This window comes from Perna viridis, chromosome 3 (genome assembly GCF_037379345.1).
Source record: "Perna viridis isolate PV_CMFRI_1.1 ecotype Kerala chromosome 3, ASM3737934v1, whole genome shotgun sequence".
In the NCBI taxonomy this organism is placed as follows: Eukaryota; Metazoa; Mollusca; class Bivalvia; order Mytilida; family Mytilidae; genus Perna; species Perna viridis.
Genome location: NC_142447.1, coordinates 29928449 through 29950056, shown reverse-complemented (window position 1 = coordinate 29950056; position 21608 = coordinate 29928449). Strand labels below are relative to the sequence as shown.

General features: G+C 33.0%; 1 protein-coding gene across 2 annotated transcripts in view; it reads right to left on the bottom strand.

Annotated features, from left to right (window-relative positions):
* Positions 1–6364: 6364 nt before the first annotated feature.
* Positions 6365–21608, bottom strand: part of LOC148621807 (serine/threonine-protein kinase B-raf-like) — a 31815-nt gene continuing 16571 nt past the window's right edge. For both annotated transcript variants that reach the window (XM_088576540.1, XM_088576539.1), the window contains exons 4-12: positions 20884–21513; positions 19649–19700; positions 18853–18960; positions 17916–18074; positions 16552–16773; positions 11014–11148; positions 10177–10306; positions 8709–8789; positions 6365–7396 (exon numbers count right to left, since the gene is read on the bottom strand). In XM_088576540.1, coding sequence (XP_088432666.1) covers positions 7319–7396; positions 8709–8789; positions 10177–10306; positions 11014–11148; positions 16552–16773; positions 17916–18074; positions 18853–18960; positions 19649–19700; positions 20884–21513 — 1595 coding nt within the window. In that variant the 3' untranslated portion in view covers positions 6365–7318. The remainder of the gene's footprint in view (positions 7397–8708; positions 8790–10176; positions 10307–11013; positions 11149–16551; positions 16774–17915; positions 18075–18852; positions 18961–19648; positions 19701–20883; positions 21514–21608) is intronic.

The window sequence follows — 21608 nt, the reverse complement described above, 5'->3', positions numbered from 1 at the left end:
TGTCCCGGTCTTATGACATTCGGTGTTTTATGGAATTAAAGGACTTTCCAAAAAAAAAAAAAAAACAATCGGCTTGAGAACATTTTTCATTTATAACAACTTATAAAAACACACACACAACAGATCTATGTCATGAAGCATATGCTCCGATTAACTAAACATTCTTTGTGTTAATATTTAATTTGTTTCTAAATACGAAAATGCTTTCAAGTTCAGTTTTATTTTTTATTGCCTGTCTTTTTCTTGTTTGCTCTATACAAATGACCAAGTAATGATTTCATCGTATATCGACTAAGTCTACATCAAAATGGTAGTTCAGTTTCTTGTATACATTGTATGTACATGATATCAAACAAAGAAGAAACTTTAAATGACGCAAATTACTTGAGCAAATGAAAAGGGAAATCTAGGGAATGACTGTTACATTTTTTTTCAGTCTATGAAGAAATAACCTTTGTCAAGCGGTGCACACTAAGTAACCTGTATAGCAGATAATTTTAAAGTATGTGCTTCACGGGCATTAAGGTTATTTCAAATAGAACTCAAAAATATAACAGTAAATCCTTATTATTTAATTTAAGTACCAACATTCAAGGTTATTTCAAATAGAACTCAAAAATATAACAGTAAATCCTTATTATTTAATTTAAGTACCAACATTCAACGAGTTAATAATTAAAAAAAGTTTGACGACGTCACAGTCACTTCAAATTTTGGTATATGAGATAATAAATGACATTTTGGTCCAACCAGAAACCGTATTACTTCTGAAATTATATTAAATTTAAAAACTGCCCTTGTAATATACGTTGAAAATGTTAAGGGAATATCTTAATATAGTCGATATATCCTTTTCCCAAAATAACAAAAAAAAAAAAATAATTGGGTTGCCTATCTCTTACCTAACAGCCATTTGAAAATTGAATCAGCACGATCATTAGACAATCTGTAGACGATGACGAAATAGACCACCAAGCTATAGGGAACATCAATTGTCTCTCAGATACTTTGAAATTTAGCAAAACGTTCTGTCGGAAGTGACGTATTTCGGAGATGACGTATGCAGTTAGAAAGTGATTCTTTAAACCTATAACGCAGACACATAGCACATGTTATCTTTGTTACCAAAGACGTTCTCGTCTCGACACTAAAAATATAAAAACACAGAAAAAACAATGACTAAGCTCTGCGGCAAACCTGATTACTTTTCATTTTTTATTGCCAAGTTATATTGGAAGCGTTTGTACCTATCTTAGTTCGTACAAATAAACGTTCAACTGAAAGTATTCAAAACATCTCTTCGATCTGTCTGCATACATGGTGCGTCGATTTTTCACACGCATTACTTGCACTTAATTATTTCGCTTGTCATTTTTCTTCTACCTCTGATGAAAACCCACGATGTTTTCCGATTATCATGGGTTGGTTTCGACAGGTTTGACTGCATGTACATGCAACTGGGTTTAGAAATCGGAGTTGCTGATAAATTTACAGTTTATTGTTTTAATTGATTTATCAGGTGCCCTTTTCGGTGTTTGTGCCTTCTTATTGGTCGTTCTTGTTTAATTTAATATTTTTCTTGACGTTTGAGCAAAGACACCACTCTGCCCTTTGCTTTGCTTATTTACTTTTTTAACTAAAGATTTTTTTCAGTGAGGTCGTGCTAGTGTCTTCACTACTATCCAAATCCGAAATAAAACAAATGATCGGGAACACATCGATGACGAATGTTAAATATTGAAAATAAAGTTGAACGTAAAGATCTCGAACATCGTTTTTTCCGACAGTTTCAGCAAAACTTCAACTTTTTAAAAAAGATATCGAGGATTCCTGGCAAAGGATATGCATCTTTAATCGAAATATACCATTTCAAAGAATGCGAAGCGTAACTTTTTCATTTGTATTTCAACACGTTTGTTAACACACATACTGTATCAATAATACAAATATAGCAAAAAAATAGGTATCTTTGATTTGTTTAAAGTGGGAATATGATTAACATGCCATAGTATATAAGGCGAAGTTGTCTTTTGCATTCTCTTATAAATGTTTGATTGAAATAAAAGATGCTTTACTCCGTATTTTTGCCATTGGTAATCATTTCGACAGACATCCGTCATATCATTTAGAAATTAGTGATTTGTGGAAGAAAATCATTTACCAGAGATCAAAGTTTGTCACTTATTCATGATTTTAAAAGAAAGCTGTACACGCAGAACATGTTATTACATAATAATTGTTATGGTATAACACTGTCAAATGTCCGTCTCTGTAAGAATCAGGCAGTGGGTAAAACATGGTATGAAAGAATCCACCATTTTGAAGGTGTGATTTGACTATTTGCACTATCAGAATCAATGAAAAAGACAAGTTCCAGTTATAATTTCATTAAAATGCACTGAAAAAAAAAACATTTCAAGATCAGATGACTCTGTTAAAAAACTCATTACTTGAAAAGTTTCTGAAAACATCCAGTAATGTACGTATGTGTCTGATTTTTTTTCTATTTTGCCTGATTCTTACGAAGACTTACACTCAAGTGGTTTCGAGGAATAAAAAAACTAAATGATAAAATTCGACAAATAAAGAGAAACCGAATTCATAATATTACGTCCAAAAATTGGTTGTCAATGGCGTCATTGCTAACTGGAACGAAAAACAGTAATTAAAACTCCTCTGTATACATATAACCCTTGGCCGTTCATTAGAGAATCCTACTTTGACGTTAAGAAGTAATTTGTTATGATGTTCTTTTTCAGTATACTTAAAATATAGAAAATGCCCACATAAATATTTTTTCCAATTTTTCAAACGGGATATTTGAGGGTAGGAATACTTGCGTTGTAATCTAAAATTTATAACTGCCCTTGAATTGATGAATTAACCCTATTAGTAAGATATGTCCTAGTGTGTAGAGAGTTTCTTAGATCAATTTGTGTGGTTTAGCTTGTTTATATGTATTTGTATTTATTGATATTGTGACATCTGGATATTAGATAAATGTTTATTTGAAATAGATAAAGCACCATAATAGGATGAAATTTAACACATTATCATTTATGGTATTCAATCATTTTGGACTTATGCGATTGGCAACCACCTTGTAGCCATCGTTTTAGTATGGATCTTATCATTGTTGTACTGTCTGACATTTACAGTCAATTATGCGAAAACGAGTTCGACTGACTTCTGGCAGAAACCATTAGGTCACTTTAAACGCAGCGTAAATATGATCATTAATACAACTGTTTTGGTGTAGTTTGTCATTTTTACTGTACCGTTAGGTTTAGCTGAATTCTAACTATGTAAAAGTGTTCAGCATAATGAGATCTATCAGTGGTCAAGTTTTTGTTTTAATCCATTAAACCATGTTGGAGTTATTGCCTTTTTTAACTTTTTTTTTGCTATGTTTAATTTTATTTCTTTCAAAATTCTTCTCCTCTGACACTACTTTACCAATTGAAACCAAACTTGGTAAGAATGTTCCTAGGAGTATCCTACATAGAACTGATGTGGTAATTTTTTATCTGTCGAAAAATATGGTTGCTGTTGCTAAAAATAAAACATAGGGGTGAGACAGTAGTTTTTCGTATACATCTCCAAAACCGTTGGGTTTAGCCAAATTCTTTCAATGGCTGAAATGATCCTTATTATTAGGACTACAAAAGTCTTCGGGGATAAAAGTTGTCAGACGACTCCTTGTAAGAGTTATTACCCTTGAAAGGAGAAAAATGACTTTTTTTTTCTTACAGTTTTCAGCCAATATCTTGATAACTATAATAGGTAAAAAGAAACTTTCAATTGCTGAAATGATCCTTCTGTTAAGTCCTACCAAAGTATTCTTGAGTCAATTTTTTGGACAACTTGTTAAATGTATTGTCCTTGAAAGACAAAATTTAACTAGGTAAGCGATTCAGGTTCCTGGGAGCCTCTTGTTTAATATGCAATCATATATGTAAAGTAAAAACATGTTTGCGATAAAGGGAATAGATTATTTAGAATTGAGGATTCATAAATACAAGTGCAAATGAAAAATAGCACGTAACACTTACACGATTATATGATTTTTCTTATATATTCAAGTATGACTTTAAACTAATATTCCATTAAGGATTATCATAATCTTTTCACAAATATGGCCCAATTTTACCACAAATTTCCATCTGACTACAAACATACCTGTATATCTAGCAGACATCCCATAGATATGAGGGAGTAATCAAGGGAACCAAGATTCTAACGGAAATCAAAAGAATGTAATCCAGGGACAAAGACCAGACATGGAAAACAGAAATACACAACAAAGAACATATACAAGAATTGATAAAATTAACACATCAAAAGTCAGGCCACTTTTTGAAATTACTTGATATAAAATTGATGTAACTTATCCATATCTAGGTGAAGCTATGCCATAAAATGTTTCTAGGTACACAGGATTGTCTGTAGTTAGTGAAATATGTGGTGAAATTGAAGCCATATTTTCAAAAGGTAATGATGAACCTTTAACCTGCAAGTCGAGTCATTACAATGAACAGTCATACAAATACTGGATTGTATCCGTGTTTTTGAGATACACGGCAATTTTTTACCTTGTTTATGCCGCTGATGCTATTTTCAGAGTAAGAAAGATAACTCAGATTCTCCATTGTTATAAGTTCCTAACTGCCCGATGTATAGGAGAATTTCACGCAACCGTGACCAAATGAAGGGCAAATTTATGTACTGCGTTCATTGATTCAAATAACCGCCTTAATTAACAGTGTTCACTTCTCAACTGTACTGCATGTAACAGCTACGCATTAATAAATTATAGCATTTTCTTTTAAGTGTTATGTTAAGTACATAATCCACATTTCTCTCAAAGTGTATTTGGTCTATATCGTTTTCCGTCACATCCATGTACACGAGCAAAAATATGGAATTTGATCGCACAGTAAGTATTTTACTTCCAAATACAATAATACCAATCATAGAAGTAATACCTGTCTATGTGTGTTTTATGGAGGTTCAAACTTACTGTTAATTATATAAACAGAGACAGATGCTCGGCTGCGGAAAGAATTAACCACGATGGAAGCAGAAGGTTTAGCGAGCTATAAAACATGTTTAACCCACCATTTCTATCGGAAATGCTTGTATAAATTCAGGACCATGGCGATGGTTTCCAATTCTCCGGTTTTACCCTAACATTGACATTTTTATACTAACGTTCCTATTGATTAATTTCTTTTGTCATTTGCAAAAAGTTGATCATTTCTTTACTTCAGCTTATCAATTCATGGAAAAAACTACTTTATCTAATTCGGTTAAGGTAGTAGACCGGGTTAACCCCAAAAAATGTCCATAATTCAGTTTTCTTTAGATTTGTATATGATACTACACTAACTGTAGTATATCTTCTGACAAATTTTAAAGAAAATTTACAATGCAGATTTTAAGCAATACGGACAAAAATGCTATTTTAGTAATCTAAATCAATGGCCAAACTGCACCATATCTGGTATTTTAGGTTCATTTTTTAATTTATTTGGAGTAACAAAATTACAGAATCGACTTCAGCAGGATAAATACATAAGATTTAACATGAATTCTTTATTCTATTACTAGGCATTTATTTTACATGATGGAAATTATGTTTAAAATTATTTCACGTAAATATTCATTTTCTACATGAAGGGACAAATTTATATGATGGACACAGTTAAATGCTGGATAGAGTAGTATGCTGAACACAGCTACAAAATGAAAACAGAAAGCTCGAAATCTTACAAGGAATTATGAAAATAGGCATTTTTGTATAGGTAAAAGTCCGGTAATGAAGTAGAAGGTGTATTAGTGTTCTATTTGAGTTGAAATTAATTTGGATATATCAAATGTAAGTAATCATTAAAATTGAAATTACTTAAATAATATTACAATAATTTTATTACAAGCACTGGGCTAATCGCTTTTATTTTTTTCTGTAGAAGCCCTTGCAAAAACAAGGCTTCATATGAATATAGAAACAGATCGACCAAAAATAGCACAAAGTTTGTTACAATGAGTATTACAAATGTCTGTCTGAACACCGGTACCTGTATTCCAAATCGGAATAGAACATTGGAAGCAAGAAATCTCAAACATTTTAACAATTGCAAATTCACAGTTCTTCTTTTCTAAATCAGTATAGTTCTTTGTCACAAACTAAGCATTTTATCTGCCTTATAGAAAGTAAATATATCTCTCAGTCATTTTTTTGTATATAAATTTTTGGTGTGGTAAAATTGTAGAGTCTTCTAAATTGCGTTTAAATTCATATCATGAGAAGCGCAGAAAACAGAAATATGATTTGTCACTGGTCCCAAAGGATGATCAAGCCAGATTCAACATACAATGAATCTTTATGAAAAGAACTTTCACAAACATAACAAAAGAAAAAAATGTCACAACAAAATTAATCAAATAACAACAAATTGATATGTATACGATCAATGTCTCTCGAATCATACTTAAGTAGCACTCCAGCTAAGAATCATGCGAGATGTGATACATGGTTGGAAAGCCTACATATTTTTATTTTTGATATCTTGTTTAAAATGCTTTAGTAAACAGAAATTAACATTTGGTTTTTCATATAACTCGTGCTCATAGGAGATAAAAATTGTATAGAATGCACTGTATAATTCAAAAATAAGGGAGATAACTCTGAAATGACACTCAAATACAATAGAATCTATTGGATTTTCAATGTTGATTATCTCCTAAAAGCAGGCAGATTAGAATGAATAATTACACATGTCATGATAAAGACCCTTAAAACAACTTAATTATTAAAATGAAAATATATAGTCTTTTTTTGTAGGGTGTATCACATTTTTCATATTTTGCATGATTCTTAAAAAGACTGCTACTTAAAAAGCAGGCTCTCATTTATTTTAGTTTTAAAGCAGTATGATTCAAATGAATACATATTGTAAGGCGTTTCAAATACCAGAATTTGTTCCTCTATAGCTGATTCTCATATGGTAGTATATAAACATTTATTTGGTAGGTTCATATTTTGATTAAAATATCTTCTTTAATGAAGAAAAAAGATCATTAAAAAGCTTTGACTATACTTAAACATTAAAAACAACCAAACACTTTTTGAAGTCCAATACCCGTGAGCACTACAAGTAAGCGCCAGAGTGGTACACGAGTTGATAACATGAAGCTTTTAATAACTATATGATGGCAAATAAATCATCTTATTAAAGCTGAGCATAGTAACATCAAATTGAGCATTCATTCATATCTGACTTTGTATTTAGACATGACTTCGGTCCATTCCATTTCTTCAACAATAACTTGCCACTGAGCCAGTTTTGTTGAGTATGTCAGGCTCTGATACACTGTGTCGTTTATGTAATGCAATCTATAAAGGAAAAAAAAACAATGTTCACCCTTTAAGTACCAGTCCACATAAAATTCAGACAATGCCAATAGTAAAGAGTAATCAAGGGAACCAAGGTTATAGCGGTAATCAAAAGAATGCAATCCAGGGACAAAGACCAGATATGGAAAACAGACATACACAACAAGAACATAAAGTAACTAAAATCATACATACAAAGTAACAAAAGTAAATGAACAACTCGGACTCCGCCAAAAACTGGGAGCATGGACCAGGTGCACCGGTAGGGTAAGCGTAAGGGTAGGGTAAAGTGATTCATTCATCAGAAAAACCCACGAAACAAACAATGCTTTTTTAGTCTACATATGCTATACTTTCACATAACAACAATCTTTTGTGCATTGAAATCTGTACTTTTAAGAAAATCATATATTCATCTCCCACTGAAATCAACCAAATGAAGCAAAATCAAGAACTATAACTCTTCCCAAGTGCAAATTTCATTTACAATCTATATAATTTTTATCTCAAAAGCTCAACAACCTAATGAAAAAAACTAAGACTGGTTATGTGATCAGTAACTGTTCCTGAACAAGAAATAAAGACTGAATTCGGTTGGTTTTTATCATGCATAAATCACCTTCTGTCTGATTTTTATAAAGACTGCTACTTAATCATTTGTATATTACATAAAGAATAAGAACTTTTTTTTTCATTATATCAGCAAAACAATAATCGTTTCAATACTTGGTGAAGAATGAAGAACACACGTTATTGCAATGAAAATAGTTTATATCATAATAAAATGTTTTAACTCTTTTGTTGTCGTATTAAGTATCAGTCTCTGTAAGAATCAGGGAGAGGGTGAGATATGGTATGAAAAAAACTACCATTTTGAAAGTTTAATTTGACAATTTGAGAATCAAGAAAATAGGAGATTTTCCATATCATTTTGGTAAATTTAGTTCCAATTTCATTGAAATGCACAAAAATGAACATTTCAAGGGCAGATAACTGTCAAAAATATCATTTTTCTAACATCAAATTGAAAAATCTCTGAACAAATCCAGTGAAGAAGATGACAAAAAGTGGCCTTTACATATAGAGAAATAATTCTTACGTGAAATAATATTGTCAGATCAGTGGGTTTTTGACATGGCTGTTTCTGATTTTTTTCCATTTTGCCCGATTCTTCCAAATACTTACACCTAATGTGTAATGCAATAATCCCTAATTTACCCTTATGGAATTTACAAGGTTCTTCTAAAATACCCTTCCATAATTTATTATGGTTGTTAACAAAGAAGTGCATGGAAACGTCTATTATACTAACCGTTCTATTTAAATCACGACTAATACTACCAAAACTTGGCCTGTCAGTGGGATCAAAAGACCAGCATTGGTCCAATAAACGCTGCAAAACACAATAACACTTGATGTTTAAAAAAAGTTTAGTATAAATGTTACATTTTTAATTTATTTTGATGTCATAAAATATTTGTATATGTGATATATGCGTAATCTAATGCCTTAAGCAATTACATAAAAAGCCTTATCAGTATTTCCTTTTACGCACAGATCTGTCATGAGTTCACAGTACACAGTAAAATGTTCGAAGATTTCATTTTGAAGATTTTTCAGACTTAGTATAAAGATTCAACAACAATAATAAATGATTTCAAAATGACACAAGACCGTTAATTGGTAAGAAATCATAACACACACTTACAAACTAAAATACGTCATTACATTGTAAACTTAACTGACATCCGATGGCCAATTTCTTAAAATACACTTCTTCTTAAAGACCTAGGATTTTCAGAAATTTCAGCGACTTCCCAGACAATAACCATGCAACGTCGTCTCTGGTGAATATACCTTCACATATATTTTATATGCGTCAATAAAAATCCATTTGTATTGACAATGGCACTCTTTCCAATCAATTTTAACGTTGTATTTTAACAAAATCCCAAAACACTTCACACTGAATTCGTAAATCAAGCTTTACTTTAAGGTGCAATGTTGAATTTGATGACGCTGTTACTGGCATTTTAACAACAAGTTTATTACTTTTTTTGTAATCGCAAATGAATTTTAAATTTGTTAATACGTTTGCGGTTTACCTAATACTAACAATTCGAAAGAGGATTTCAAGCAATTTTTTTAAAAGTATATCTAATGAAAAACACAAACAGATTTTGTTTTCGACTTTTACTATATCAGTTACTAAATCTTAACTCATTAATACAATGATTGTTATATTAGTAACGGGTTAGAATAAGCGAACCGAACAAGTACGTAAACAGAATTCCCAGTAAGCAAGCAATGAATGTTGTTGTTCATGCTAAAAATCTCTCATTTAGCTATCAACCCGTTTATTCAAGGTTGAGTGAGTCAATTAGTTACAAGAAGAAACAAGAAAATTATGAGCAAAGCTTAGTATAGAATACCCTACTCCCCGACAAAGTAACCACATGATCAAAACAAAGTCGATAAACAGGAAGTTGGTGTCGCTTGAGTTTGAAATGAATATCAGAATATGGCATAACTAGATGAAGCTTCTGTCAAAAAACTCAAGTGGCTGTTATAAGTGGTTGCAGAGAAAATAAAACGAAAAACTTACTAACGGAAAAACTTACATAATAATCACTACATAAAAAAGCGGGTGTATGAAAAAGTAAGCTGGTTTTCTGTCGGACTTATCTTTTTGAATTAACGTACTGTGACTTACTTTAACATTAGGCTAACAAAAGCCATAGGTATAAACAATGTTTATTGCTATTACACTTAACATATACCTGCATCGCTTTTGCACATTTTATTTTATCTGTGTCTACGTATAGGTTATTACAAATCATCCATATTATGGACTCTGGTGACTGCCCAAAGAATGGATAGCGCCATTTCACTAACTCATAAATAATTGTACTGTAAAACAAATGTTATGAAATATAAGTAAATAGACAGTGTTTTTTATTTCTTTATATGAATCTCCTGTGTTTTTCTATTAAATATTCGTTTGATTTGTGTTTAAGATGTCGATGTTGTTGACAACTCAACTACAAATAGTGTGCATATTTTAAGGTTAAAAAATGAATAAAGCCTTTAGATGTATAAATGGGGATAGGGTGCTTTATTCATAAATCTTAAATCGGAAGTGTAATATATTTTATCATCAATGTATATTTATTACTACCACAAGTATGTTCAATTGTCTGTCGGTGCCATCAGAAATTGGTATATGTACTTAAAACATTCCTTGAATGATCGTAATAATATTTCCAGACGAGAAACATTCCCGGGTGAATTAGTAAGAACAGAAAACTAGAAGGCTATGACCTTTTGTTTCACGCCGAAGGAAATGTATCTAGTCATTTCAGTGGTAGCAGATGTTTAATTTTCCTCACAAGGCTATCATATAATATATTTTTATATTTACTCAATGCATAGACTGGACGTATAGTGGTCTTGTCGTACTGTATGATAGGATATACATTGTTACTCGACCTTTACAAGTGAAAATATAGCTTTCAATACCATTCCCTCGGAATATTTCCCCCTTTCTCCATTTTTATTATCAGGTAAGAATAGGTATGACAGTTGTCTCCCTAGAAATTTTTCATTTATGAACTTACCCAAAAGCATAAACATCAGATTCTTTTGTGCACTCTGCAGTGGTGCAAAAAATTGGTGGATCGATAACAATTGTTCGTAAGATTTCTGGAGCTAAGTAAGTTAGATACCCTCTTGGCATACTGGCAAATCCTTCTCTAGAAATGCATATGACAAGTTATTAAATAGGAAAACAACGGTTGTGATGAAACGCAATGCAGAATAGTAAATACTTTCAGATGTCACTAAAAGGCCTCAACTAATATTAATAAACTTTAATCCAGCTCTGAAAAGCCCAACACATTACTGACAAACACCTCTGAATGTAGAAAAGTGCTCGAAACCAGCAATGAGGGTCAAAACTAGTTTTATAAGGCTTTGACAACCCCCCTATAATGAATTCCAAAAATGGACTGAAACAACAAAGAAAAACACAATAAAATTTGCCTCAGTGAAGCATTCTATTCCTTGGATGGAATACCTCAACCATCAACATAGAGACAGGAAGAGCTACACCATTAAAGATCGCTCGCAGTAACTGAAAGATAGCATGAAAATTTTTAACAAGAGTGACAAAATCTAAAGAGTCAGAGTTTTGTGTTGCAACCTAAAGTGCTAAATTGGCGAGAACTGATGTAGAATAATATAGGAACTGATGTAGAGTAATATAAAAAATGACTTAATTACAATTAGGGTACGAATATTTCAATATGACTTTACAAGGTTCAAAGAATATACAATAATTTGAAGACCGTATTCTTTAAGTATAAATTTATTTTAGGACAGTTGATGAATTTATCAAAATTTGTTTGAAAAAAATGTGCTTCATATACTATGTTACCGTAAATTAAAAAATGGGTAAAAAAGTAATCAAAGGAACCAAGATTCTAGCGGAAATCAAAATAATGTAATACAGGGACAGGGACCCGACATGCAAAACAGACAAACACAACAAAGAACATAAAATGACTAAAATAATACATACAGAGTGAGAAAAGGAAATGAGCAATTTGGACTCAACTAAAACCTTGGTGAATGGACCAGGTGCACTGGATAAGCGTCCTCTGCTTTTCTAGAAACACCCGCCGAGTTGGTCATAAAAGTCAAGTCCGGGGAGACAAAAGAGAAAAGCAAAACTAAGACACATTGAACTAATCGGTTGTCATGGTGCAGATGGATACACCGTAACGATCCACGAGTTCATGATGACGACCATAAAACTTCTGTAGTAATGACTTCAATCTTGTAGCAACATAACCATGTTTCAGAAGCTTAATTGTAAGAAGTCTAGCGCGATACAAAAAGTCTGCCTACACACGGCAAGCTTTGGCATAAGGAATGGGTTGTGATATGAAAACCCCAGGTGCTGAAGGGATAATGCCACAGATAATAGGAAAGTGTACAATACGGAATGAAAAGTCATCGCGTTTGTCGTATAGTTTGGATAAAAGTTTTTCCTTTACCGTGGATCTCTAGGTGTAGGTCAAGAAACGAGTCTGACATCACAGTATCTATAGTATCCTTTATCTTAAGTTCTTTGGGGTAGATGCGATGTATTAAATTCCCGAAACTAGAATTGTTTAACGATGATACGTCATCTATATAGCTGAAACTGAGATTGAAAGATCAAGCTACACGGTGTTCTTTCTTTCGGATCAGATCAGCTATAAAGTCAGCCAGTCTCATAAGAGTAAATGGATGGGTTATCAAGTAGAATAGCACAAAATGCTCCCATTGGAATGCCGGCCGTTTTTTGAAACACGCGTCCACCACACTGGACAAATATGTTGTCGATAAAAAATATTTGTATCTAGATGTACCGTCTTTTTTGGAGTAATAACGATGTATGTTTTTGAGTCATTATTTTAACTGAGTTTGGGGAATGGAAGTATAAATAGTTGAAAAATCATAATTTTTAATCCAATTATATTCTAACAATAATCTTGAATTGAGGGTTTCCAGAAGATCTTTTGATTTTTTCAAGATCAGCATTGAATTAATACCACTACGGAAGTATCAAGTGTTGTGGTAGGACTGGAGACCCTCTTTAACAGCAGTGAGTATAAAATTTAAAAGTTTTGAAAGAGGTTTGGTGGTACATTTTGCAAATCCAGCTATAAAGCGTTGATTGTATGGATTCTTGAGGAGTCTAAAACCCAGTACATAGAAGGTAAATCACAATCATCGTATTTGGTAGAGAGACCAAAAGTGAATAGCACATATTTATGGTTGTCCACTATCACTTCTTTGGTGAATGTAGTGACAGTATATATTGTAGACAATGTTTTTGCTACGTCGGGGTCTTTTGAAACCCACTCTGACAGAGAATCAATTTCCCCATTGTTCTCGTTTATCCATATTCTAACGTAGTCTCCACGGCATTCATAAGAACTTTAAAGTTATAATTCTAATTTTTGGAGCGTGATTCACGGTACTTAGGACCTGTAGAAAGGACCGCACAGAGAGATTCGTTTTTGCAAGAGCAGTCAGATGATTTAGCCTTGAAGTCCTCAATGTCGAGGTTCTGCAATAGCTCTTTATAATTGAAAATTTTGGATGCAATAGGTTAGGAATAGGGGTATAGTAATATGAAATAATCGGTATTGATTTGTCCTTGAAATATGGGGGGATTTTGTTGATAACGTTTTTGTGATGGAGGATGTTAGGTAAATTAATTGCATATATACCTTTGTTGACAGACGGTAGTGGGAGAAATGATCTTTTTTCTTCAATTTGACCTTTTACACAAACTGGTATAAAGAGTCTATGGAAACAAATATCCAAAATGATGATGAGATAGGTTCAGAAACAGGAGTGTCAAGACTTGATTTGCAAGGGAGTGTAGTAGGCAGAGAGGTATAGAATAGAGTTTAGTTCGAATGTGAGTTCAAGAGGTGTTTGTATGAAAGGAAGGAGACCATCTATGGAAATATCATGCATCTTAGGTGATGTATAGTGGCGATGGCCATGACTCCTTATCCGTCTTGGATTTTTGTCATATAAATTCATCACATTTATGCTATTGTTATATTAGTTTGAAATGTTTCCTATACTTTAGATGTTGTCATTGCACCCGTAAGGTATTGCAATGCCTAGTCTGCGTATCCAGTATTTCTTTCCCTACGATAGCTTTTACTTAGGACAGAACTTTTCGTTTGATGGTTAATACTTTTCAAGAATACGAACTTTCATAGAGAGGATTGAATAATCTTGTTGATAAAAATGCTGATAAACTGTCGGGAATTTGGTGGTATTCAATTCCTGAACGATGACCACACATTCGTTTGTTTAATCTCCCTTGTGTTTCGTCGACATATATTAGACCGCATAAGTTTCATTTTAATCCGTAGATTAAGTTTGCCGATTGGCAACTTTGTCATCGTGACTTCTTGTGTGAAAGGTTTTGTTCATAAGGGTACTAGTGAAGAAAGTGTCGGTTATTAGAATGTTGCATGTTTTGCCATATTTATTGGCACATGTTGATAGAGTACAATGTAGTTCGTCATCGATGTAGTCAGATGTAACATTTAAATTGATGGAACATGGTTTGATTACTTTGAAATAGTCAGTATTTTTGTACTGGAATGGATGATCTGCAGACTGAGTGTGCGATTGGGTACTCTTTGCTGGAATTGTCGGGGCACGATCCATACCAGACATGAGCGTGCTAGGATTCCCATCTGGGGCCACCACAGTCTCACAAGACAATAGTGTATCCGGTCTGTTGTCAGGTTCGGACCTTTTGAGATAAGGCAACGTCTGAGTCAGTTTTTCATTCATTCTTCTGGTTAAAACCTTTAGTTATATTATTTGGCTCATGCTACCCTCGGTGACAAAATCCACCGGCAGCGGTATCGACCCTGTGGTGTGACAGAGTAATCAAGAGTAGTACCAAGTTTAATTATTAATCGGCAAGTGCAATTATAAGATTTTCGTTCGGTGAAAAAAGTAAGTAAATGTAAATTTGTTACATCGATTACCCTGATACAAAAAACGGTTCAATTGTGAAATTTCAAGACCATCAAAGGGTGTTCCAGGAATATTGCCATCTAGGAACTGGAAATTAATAACAAAAAAATCATAATAATCTCTTTCGTCATTATGTTTTGTGTGAAAAGGCTTGCATTTTAGTGTACTATGTAAATCAAGAAAAGGCGTACAGGTCGTACATGTTCCTTTATTTGTCAGATTTAGGGTTTTTGGGTTCTTTTTGGTGAATAACTTTAGCATACTTTTCGAAAGAGTAATCAAGGGAACCAAGGTTATAGCGGTAATCAAAAGAATGTAATCCAGGGACAAAGACCAGACATGTAAAACAGACACACACAACAAAGAACATAAAGTAAGTAAAATCATACATACAAAGTAACAAAAGTAAATGAGGAACTCGGACTCCACTAAAAACTCGGAGCATGGACCAGGTGCACCGGTAGGGTAAGCGTCCTCTGCTTTTCTAGAAACACCCGCCGAGTTGCTCATAAAAAGTCAAGTCCGGGGTAGACAAACGAGGAAAGGTAAACTATGACCTGTTGAATAAATCAGTTTCCATGATGCTGATTGATACATCATAACGATCCACGAGTTCATGATGACGACCATAAAACTTCTGTAGTGATGACTTCAATCTTGTAGCAACATAACCCTGTTCCAGAAGCCTATTTGTTAGAGTTCTAGTGCGATACAAAAAGTCTGCATAGTTTCGGCAAGCTCTGGCATAATGTATGAGTTGTGATATGAACACTCCATACGCAGAAGCCGAAGGGATGTTGCCACAGATGAAAAGAAAGTTGACAATTTTGAATGAAAAGTCATCACGTTTGTCGTCAATAGTTTTCCTTTACCATCGATCTCTAAGTGTAGGTCAAGATATGAGGCTGACTTCACAGTGTCTGTAGTATCCTTTATCTCAAGTTCTTTTGGGTAGATGCGATGTATCAAATCCCCGAAATTAGGATTGTTTAAAGATAATACGTCATCTATATATAGAAACTGAGATTGAAGGATCTAGCCAAACGATATTCTTTCTTTCTGATCAAATCAGCTATAAAGTCAGCCTCATAAGAGTGAAGAAATAGGTCAGCATTTGGAATGCCGACTGTTTCTTGAAAAACACGTCCACCACACTGGACAAATATGTTGTCGATTAAAAATTCCAGCATTTTGTAAACATCTTCCTCTGTATATTTGGAAGATGATTTGGAATTATTTCTTACAAAGTATGAGGAATCTCTACCAAGAACTATATATTTGTATCTAGGTGTACCATCTTTTTTGGAAAAACAACGATGTATAATTAGGATTATTTTCGGCCAACATGTCCTCAATATAAAAAGGTATTTTTCAACTATTGTTTTTAACCAGATACAAATATGTTGGCTATGAGAAGAGCACAACCAGTGCCCATTGAATTACCAAAACTTGTCTGTATATATCGTTACTAAAGCGAATATAAACAAAAAATGCAAAGCATTGATTATATCTTGTATGTCTAAAAGATTTCTTTGTGTATCAAGTCTTGAATCACTGAACAATGCAGAAAGCATGAAAATAATATTACTTACCTGTCATGTTGGGGTTCGACGATGCCATAGTCCATAACACTAACTCTGGCTTTTGGACAAAGAAATATGTTTCTTGTGTTCAGAGTTTTAACGACTATACCCTTTGCATGGAGATATCCCATGCCATGAGATATCTGACGAAGTAATTGAATTTTTGACTGCATACTCGATACCTCTTTCTGGATATGTATATGGTCGTACAGAGATACTCCGTCTTGAATGCTATAACATATTGACAAGGAATATAAGAATATTCCAGTTTAAGGTCTGTTATGACCTTGACATGGCGTTTATATCTTTAAAAAATATAAATTTTCTCTTTTTTTAAATTTCCTTGCCGTTTATCACAGTAGTTAATTTAGTAACTCGCGGAAGTAAATAATTTGTATTCAGCTATGTCTTATATTAACCGATAGTGACTTTAAATGAAAACAGTAATTTCATAATTTCGAAGAACCTTACACACTTACTATTACGATGTGTTCATTCCTTATCTAATGTGTACAATGAATACTGGTCTTGGATCATTTAAACAAGCAAAACAATTACCAAGGTTTATTTTAACAGCTCAACAGTTGACATAAGAACTGATATTGTGCCAAAGCGCTAAAATTAAACGCTAGATTACATTATTCGATATGCTAAAAATTTCTCTGTAATAGACATATAAATGTCTATCACACTTCTTGAGTTTTATTGTTCTACTGAGTATTCCAGTAAAATCTGCGTCAAACCGCGCATGACCACAAATATCAGCAATTGCGAGGGAATTCCGGTGAATGTCGACACCTTCCAATGATGACAACTAAAACTTTGACTTATATAGCAGTGTGTCTTGCAATCGATTCCCATCCAAATAATGTATAATACATATATTTTTCAATTCATATCATTACTATCAAATATTTATTCACTATCCATCTGAGGTACACAGACTTTATGTATAGCAAAAGGGTTGCAAATACTTAACAGTGTACAATTTATTCAGTCAATATTCAAACAGAGAGAATTGTAAGTTTTCTGTTCTTTGTGCGTATAAGTTTTGTATTTGTTTTGTATTGTTCGAAAATTGGTATTTATATTCTATAGAGCATTACAGAATGACAAAAATGGCATCCCTGTATCTTTTTTTTGGGGGGGGGGGGTTAATAAAATACGAATATCATTTTCCTTTTTTTAGTCACTCATATCCACTTGCGCACAAAGTCAATACGACTTCCAGTATCTTATCCCAACGCATAATCATTTTTGATTTTTTTTGTACGTTGCTCTAACACATCGATTTTTGGACACTGTTCAGACAATTGTGTACAACATTTCCAATTTGTCGATGAATATATTAAAGTATAAACCTATTATGTTACCTTTCAATGATGGCATAGCGGTTAAAATCTGTACAAGTTCCCATGAATAGAGCAACATTTTCATGGCGGACTTTTTGCATTTTGGTGACCAGATGCCAAAAGTCAAGCGCTGTGTAGTTACCATAATAATGAATGTTTACATCGCCATGCCATCTTCCTCTGAAATCGTAAATTATGTAATGATAATTATAAGACCACGGAACAAATGTTTTGATTAGATCTTCATACTACGTAGAAAGAATGGATTGCATTAAAATCATTATGGTTTTACAAACAACAAATGCATTCATTTTATTACACATTGAATACACTTTTAAAGTTGTCGTGCATGTAAATTGAAATAAGCAAATATGCATGATATTATTAATTATATGGGATCTGATATTGTTTATATATCTTGTTATGCAAGTCAAAAACCAAGCGATCAAAGACTGTTCAATTCCAAAGTATATTTCTAAACTAGAAATGGCCATTGAACAATAAATAATTAAGGATAATGAGAATTGTATTTTTATTTTATTATCTGAAATAACCAATATTTTTGAATTGTATAATTAGATTTAAAATTATTATTATTTAAAACGGCAAATTATAACCTTGTTCCTTTGTCTCGGTCCTATAAATAGGAAAATCAAACTGTAAGATTTTTAGGTTATAATATAATTGATCATGGAACAGCCAATGATCGATTCTTAGAAAGACGTGCACTTAAGGATTTAACAATTTGTTAACTGGATCAATCTACCCCTTTATCACAGATTCACAACCTGACAGGCGTCTAAGAAATTAATGAAAAATGATATCAATATATATGAAAAATTCATAGAGCTAAATAAAGAATGTAAATAAATTACATTCATGGTACATTTGGTTTTCTCACGATTCACTTTCAATGGCATGTTTGATACTACAACAATGACAATCTTAGCACACTTGCCTGTAAATAACTCGTTCTCGACCTGTTCGAAAACAAGAGCAGAATTCGAGGTCTTCATATGGAATAGAAAATTCTTTCGAATTGGCCACATCTTCTGCTGAAGGATTTCTACACGAATTAAAAAATAAAGGATATAATTTTAATGAGAATTCTGCCATCAAAAACCTATGCTTATTTTTATAAATCAATCATAGATAAAGAAGTCATTTTTATCGCCATCCCTGAAGAACATGCACATGAAAATTTTTTGGACATTATACTTTTTTCTCGACATTAGTTAGAGTTGATAAATAGCAACGGTATTTCAATGATATACTTTAAAATTCCGCCAACATGTTTGATAGCTTGCATCAATTAGTTTTTGCAGTTCTTCTAGTTTTTGTTTTGTTTTTTGGTTTTGTTTTTTGTTTTTTTGTTTGGTTTTTTTTGTTTTTTGTTTGTTTAAAATAATGTTCATATAAGTTCTTATCCGTTAATATCAAAATATATCAATATTTTACTTCAACTTATTTGTTGTGTCAGTTTCTGTAAGTGTTTTAATCATGTTTTGCTGAAGTTGCTCTCGTTTTGGTTTTATCTAGTATAGATGAATGATTATATGTTTACAGTAGGAGTTACTTATCATTACTCTTCAAGGTTTTTCTACATTTCAATATTTCAGTATATTTTCAGATTAAAAGACGAACAATAAAATGTATGTCGCAAAACCAAGTTTGAAAGCAAACAAATACTGATCTTAAAATCTAAAAAGTAAAGAGGCTCAAATGTAGCCTTCTCAGATGAAATTTATTCGTACCTATGTAAGTAGTTAGGCTCTATGTCATCAAACACTGTACTCTTTTCTTCCTCTGAAATAACACGTGTATATGTTGTATTGTGAATAACTAGAATTGGACAATGTAATTTTGGATTTTAACGAAGCAATCTTTATATAATCGAGAAATTAACAGAGAAAACCAAGGTTTTTGAGATCACAGGCTCGTGAAAACATTCACAATGTTTTTTACCAATACAAGGAGCTCATTTTCAAATACAGATGTACTTGAAAGGATTGATACATGCGGGTATCTCTCATCCTTTATTTTACAGTAAAATTCTAAAAAAAAAAGTTAACTAAACCGTTGAGTAGGCTCATTCGTAAGGGATATAGTTATGATTTTGTTGTCAAATCGTAAAGGATAGCATTTTATTGTATTAACATTGATTCGCTCATTGGGTCTTTACATTGAAATTAAAACACTAATTTTTTTTCGGCATGACATGGATTTTGTCCTAAATGTATGACTTACGTTGTATCGTGGTTCTTAACCCCGCATGGGAAGAATCTGGATTGATTTTACATACGATTGGAACTTAGTTTTTGTAGGTTCAAACTGGTCTTATGCTGGCTTGTCAGTTAACTTCTAATAGTCCTTAGTTTGTACATTTGTGTAATTTATATTCAGTTTCTTTATTTCCGTTCTAAAAAGGGACTCGGACCTTTTTGAAATGATATTAAGGTGTGTTTGATTGTTTTATATTTTTCCACAGTGGCCAGATTATAAAGGGGGAGGGTTGTGATTTAACCCCGCACCATTTTTTGCGCCTGTCCCAATTCAGGAATTTCTGGCCTCTGTATGTCTTGTTAGATTTTCACCTTTAGTTTATTTTTATGTTACTTGAGTATATAGAGGCAACTCTTTCGCTGTACTTGTTTGTAATGATATTTTGAGGCCAGCTGCAGCCTCCCCTGTGGTGTTAGGGTTTCCTCGTCATTCATTGAAGACCAATAGCTGACCTTGGGCTGACATTTTCATCCAGGTGGGGTTGTTTCTTTGACATATTAACCATACCTATTCTCGTGATATTGCTAAAACAATGCAATTAGCGTCTCTTTAATGAAAATGCAACTATTGGTCATGGGATGGTTCTTAAGTAACTGAAACACAAAATCAAAACTATGTAAATCTCAAGACGCACCGAGAAATAATGAAATGATATCTATTTTGTCTTGTTAAGTACAAAAAATCAATGTTTATATGTATATGATACCTTTCTGTGCCAGTATTTTTCTTTGCAGAGGCCATGTGTTATACGGTTTGATTTTCAAGTCTTCTGAATGTGTTACTCGAGATGTTCGCTGACTCCTTGAAGGGGCACTCCTCGTCACAGTGAGATTTTGTCGACTTCCGGTCTCCCCAACGCTTAGTGTCAGTATGTTATAGGCACTCTTGTCATCACAAAACACATCATTTAGATTGGAAAATGAGTTACAGTTTGATGATAAAGGATGAAGGGAAGGTGACGTATCTGCCGATTTACTGTTCCTAATGTAAACATAATTTGGATCATCGGAATCGTTAATGCTTAAACTGTCTGGGAGCAACTTGTGAGTCCGTATCAAAACCGGATGAGGATTTGTAGGAATGTCCGTCTCACAGCCTGAATCTGAACCAGATCGCGTTATATTAGGAATACGCTCTTCATACTCGCTGTTCGCTTTTAGCCTGGTATTAATCCACACACAGAATCGACGAAACACCGCCGATACTGAATTGTCAGATCTTGTCCTTTGATGATTTGTGCTTTTTCTTATCGGGATCGGCCTTCTACATGAGCATCTATGCTTGTAAAAGCTGCAGTTCTCTTTAGTTTGTAGAACTTTTGTCCAATGCTCTTCACCTTAAAAAGAATTCTCATTTATCCTTATTCTTGTGTAAAATAACAACAAAAGTTTTCAAATAGGTTTCGTTTCTAATACATGAAATAATAATGAT